Below are 3,604 nucleotides of genomic sequence, written 5' to 3' on the forward strand. Positions count from 1 at the left end.
TTTGAACATTTACTTAGCTAAAGTTTTCTTAGAAAAATACTTTTCCAAATAGAAGGCCCCTGGCCCATGATAAGTAAAACCTTTGCTAAAGAGTTATTTGACCTACTCACACAACATAAGGTATACCCAATGCCCATATGTATAGTTAGCCTCTAAAGGGCTTTATCAAAAGCTACCCTTCCTGGGGAAGGTTCCTTCAAAAGTCACCCTTCTTGGGGATGCTTGCAACACAACTAGCAATTATCAGGACAATATTTTACCTGTTCACAATTAGCAACTTCTTTAAACAGGCATTATCCTCCATGATGCTGCTCTCAAGAAGGATTATATACTCTTGAATTTTTTCATGTCCAGCTCTTGTACTCTTAAGCTCTTTGGTTGCAATCTCTACTTCTTCATTCCACCTCCCTTCAAAGTTACGCCACATTTGAAATGCTTTACTCATAAAATCGAGCACCAAAAAAACATTGGATGAACTTTGGACAAACCAGCTACAAAACTACAAACCTAGGCACTTATAAAGATTTTCTTAGCAAACAAAAGCATGGACAACAAAACCACTGGCTCTTTGACACAATGCTTTCAATTCCAATGAGACTGCTAAATGGTTTGGCTCCTAACAAAGTCTGTGTATTCTTGGCAACAATGTCCAGATATTAAAAGTGAGAATTTTTAGTGTACACCCTCCCAATGGACCAAAATAAATTCAAGAAGTGAATCTCATCAAGCATGACATGCTGAGTAATTTGACGTATATCAAATCATTTCCAAGCTTTCAAAGAACTCTTGAAGATTGTCAGTTAAACATTTTTCTTCTTCATGAAACATTTACTATTGAAAGCATACTCCCTAAAAGACAATCACAGTTTACCTGATCATGATGCTGAGGCTATGATGGAAGATAATTTAAAGGGGAAAGGGGGATTTTTTGTGAGCAAGTTCAATAACACTTGTTGACAGATGCACAACTGCTGACGACTCATCCACCAACAAAAGCCTATGTATTTAAGCATATCTTGTATCCATAATTGATGCCACATTGGTCTGTTCTCATCTCTCTCTCTCTCTCTCTCTCTCTCTCTCTCTCTCTCTCTCAAACAAATGAAATTCATTACCACAAACTTGATATGACCTGCAATTTTGGACCTAAATAGACATCAATGACCATTGAGGCTCTTAGCATTAAAAAGGAAGAACATAACGTAAATCTTCAGCTTTGAAGTATACAAAAATGATTTAGCAGCACACTAAAATAAATACTAGATAGGACACAAACCCTGAGTATCAATACCAATACACAAATAATGTTGAAGTGCTACAAAATGGACTTTGGTTCCTTTGTGAACATTAAATATCAAAGTTACAAAGGGCTCTTGAAATCTTATGCCACGATTTAGGAGTTCAGAGCTATTTCAGCACCAGCCAGCAATCAAAACATAGCTACAAAAACCTTCAAAAAGGCACAAAACATTGGCAAAACTTGGAAACCCATGAAATAGAAGTGAATTCGAGCCCTCTTCCCAAGTTACATGGCAACCATCTAGACTGAGATATTTATAGACCTCTTCTTCTTCTTGGCCCATGTAGAAAACACCTCATTCCATGGGAAATTTGAAGTATTTGCAGGTCCGTTCAAGCCTATAGACATATAGTTCTCAAGAGTTGTTATAGACATGCTAGCTCTATGAGCAGATTTGATGTGATTTTGAACCAAAAACCCACGTTCTGCAGTTGTTGTACTAAGAGGAACTAAAGATAGAATCTCCCAAAGCCTCATAAAAAATGAATCGCGCGCAGTTACATCATCCTTGCATACATCCCAACCATCACGAAAGTCTTTTCTCTTGAAATTACTAGGCTGAAACAGTACGAAATGAGTCTATTGCTCCCTTGCATTTCTATGCATCTTTGACCAGGCTTCCATATTGTTTCAATACCTTTTGCAACCAATGTTGATACAAGTTTCCTGTTCCACCTCCTCCCCAGGATAGTGTTTTGGACTGAAGAGCTTGCAAGCATAAAAAATTGGCATGTCCTCTTGCATCCTGCCGTTCAAATTTTCCACTATGCTTTCCACGAGCTCTCTTTCGAGCTGCAAGAAATCCTCAAATGAGTCACCTCTACTAGTTCCCTCAATGCCCTCAGACTTCAGCTTGTGAGCATGAGAGTCTCCACTAACATCAGAGAATGTGATCTCTCCATTTGACGTTTCCTCAACAAAGAGTTTCAAGTATTTTGTTCCACATATGGAAGGGTCTCTTAAAAACTTCTTCCTGAAGTTTTGAAAAGTTGCATCAGCAAAATTAGATATGTTAGCAATATCCACAAGGTCAAATTGAAACTGGCAATTCAAGATGTTTAGCTCCGTACATACATCAGCTAAAAGGTGAATGTAAAACTGATTTTCATAGATTAGGAGCTCATTATTGATGCTTGGATTTTCTTTGCCAAACTCCATGAGTAAAGCAGGCATAACCTTCACCATCCTCTCCAACACCTGGCCTTGTGATAGCCACCTCACGGAGTGCATTTGCAACATGGCTAGCTCTAGCACATCTATTGCCCCCTCCATACGCTTGAAATCATGAATTCTTTTACTTGACACATGTAGCCAAGTATAAATGCTCCCACACAACTTATGCAAGTGCACTAGTTCAGGAAAATAGCCTACATCTTGACTTGTTGCAAGAGTTGCCCGATGGGCAAGGAAATGCACTAGAAGAAAATGTGACACACCTCCTTTGATCTTAGCAAAGAGTCCACTTTTGTAGCCCACCATGATTGTGCATCCATCAATTGCAAGAGATACAAGTTTTCTAAGACATAAGCCCATGTCCTAGAGAAGCTTAATGATTGCATTATACTTTGCCTCTACTCCACCATCATATGTTTTTATGAGCTTGACAAATTCTACATTGTTTTCACCCTTACCCCCATCTTTCAAGTAGCTCACAAAAACAATCAGGTAACCTTCTTTCCCGCGATCTGTACTATCATCCACCATAAGAAAACACCAAGGACTTGCTTGGATCTCTTTGCAGAAAGCCTCCCGAAGAACGTCTACAATGGCTTGCACAAATTCCATTCCAGATTTCCTATTCAAGTAGGATCCATAGTCCACATGCTTGGCTATATTGGGTAACCCTTGCTTAATTTGCTGAAGACAAAGCTTCTCAAAAAGCTCCAATGGCTGAGCACATTGCACCACAAAGTATGCCTGCCATATTATCATGATGATTGTTACCTTCTTCTTGTCCTCAAAAGTGGCTACATAGTACGGGAGAGGAATGCAAGTCCTATTCTCCTTGTGTGCCCACTTCAAGGCTGCAATTTTGTGCTCATCTGACTTGCTATGCTCATGCAAAGAAGGTAGCTAGATTTTTGAAGAACCTTTCTTTGCAAAAGGAATTTATGTGCTTACAATACACACACCACTCACATTTTATTCGTAGCTTGTTGTCAACCACTACTGCATAAGCCCATCGATGCTCAACTTCCAAGCCGGTCTCCACCTTCTTTGCTTCTTAGCTTTAGAAGCTGGTTCCAAGCTTGTTTCTCCTTGCACTTCATGGGCTTCCTCATTGGTAGGTGGTCCTATCTTTGA

The 3,604-nt window shown here is 39.4% G+C and overlaps 1 protein-coding gene across 1 annotated transcript; it reads right to left on the reverse strand.

Moving 5' to 3' along the window:
• Nucleotides 1-1,930: 1,930 nt before the first annotated feature.
• LOC147418604 (uncharacterized) lies at nucleotides 1,931-2,572 on the reverse strand. The gene has a single exon (XM_086507450.1). The coding sequence runs from the start codon at nucleotides 2,570-2,572 to the stop codon at nucleotides 1,931-1,933; it is 642 nt and encodes a 213-aa protein (XP_086363576.1).
• Between the last annotated feature and the right edge of the window lie 1,032 nt (nucleotides 2,573-3,604).

This window comes from Adiantum capillus-veneris, chromosome 30 (genome assembly GCF_014529385.1).
Source record: "Adiantum capillus-veneris isolate H3 chromosome 30, ASM1452938v2, whole genome shotgun sequence".
Lineage (NCBI taxonomy): Eukaryota > Viridiplantae > Streptophyta > Polypodiopsida > Polypodiales > Pteridaceae > Adiantum > Adiantum capillus-veneris.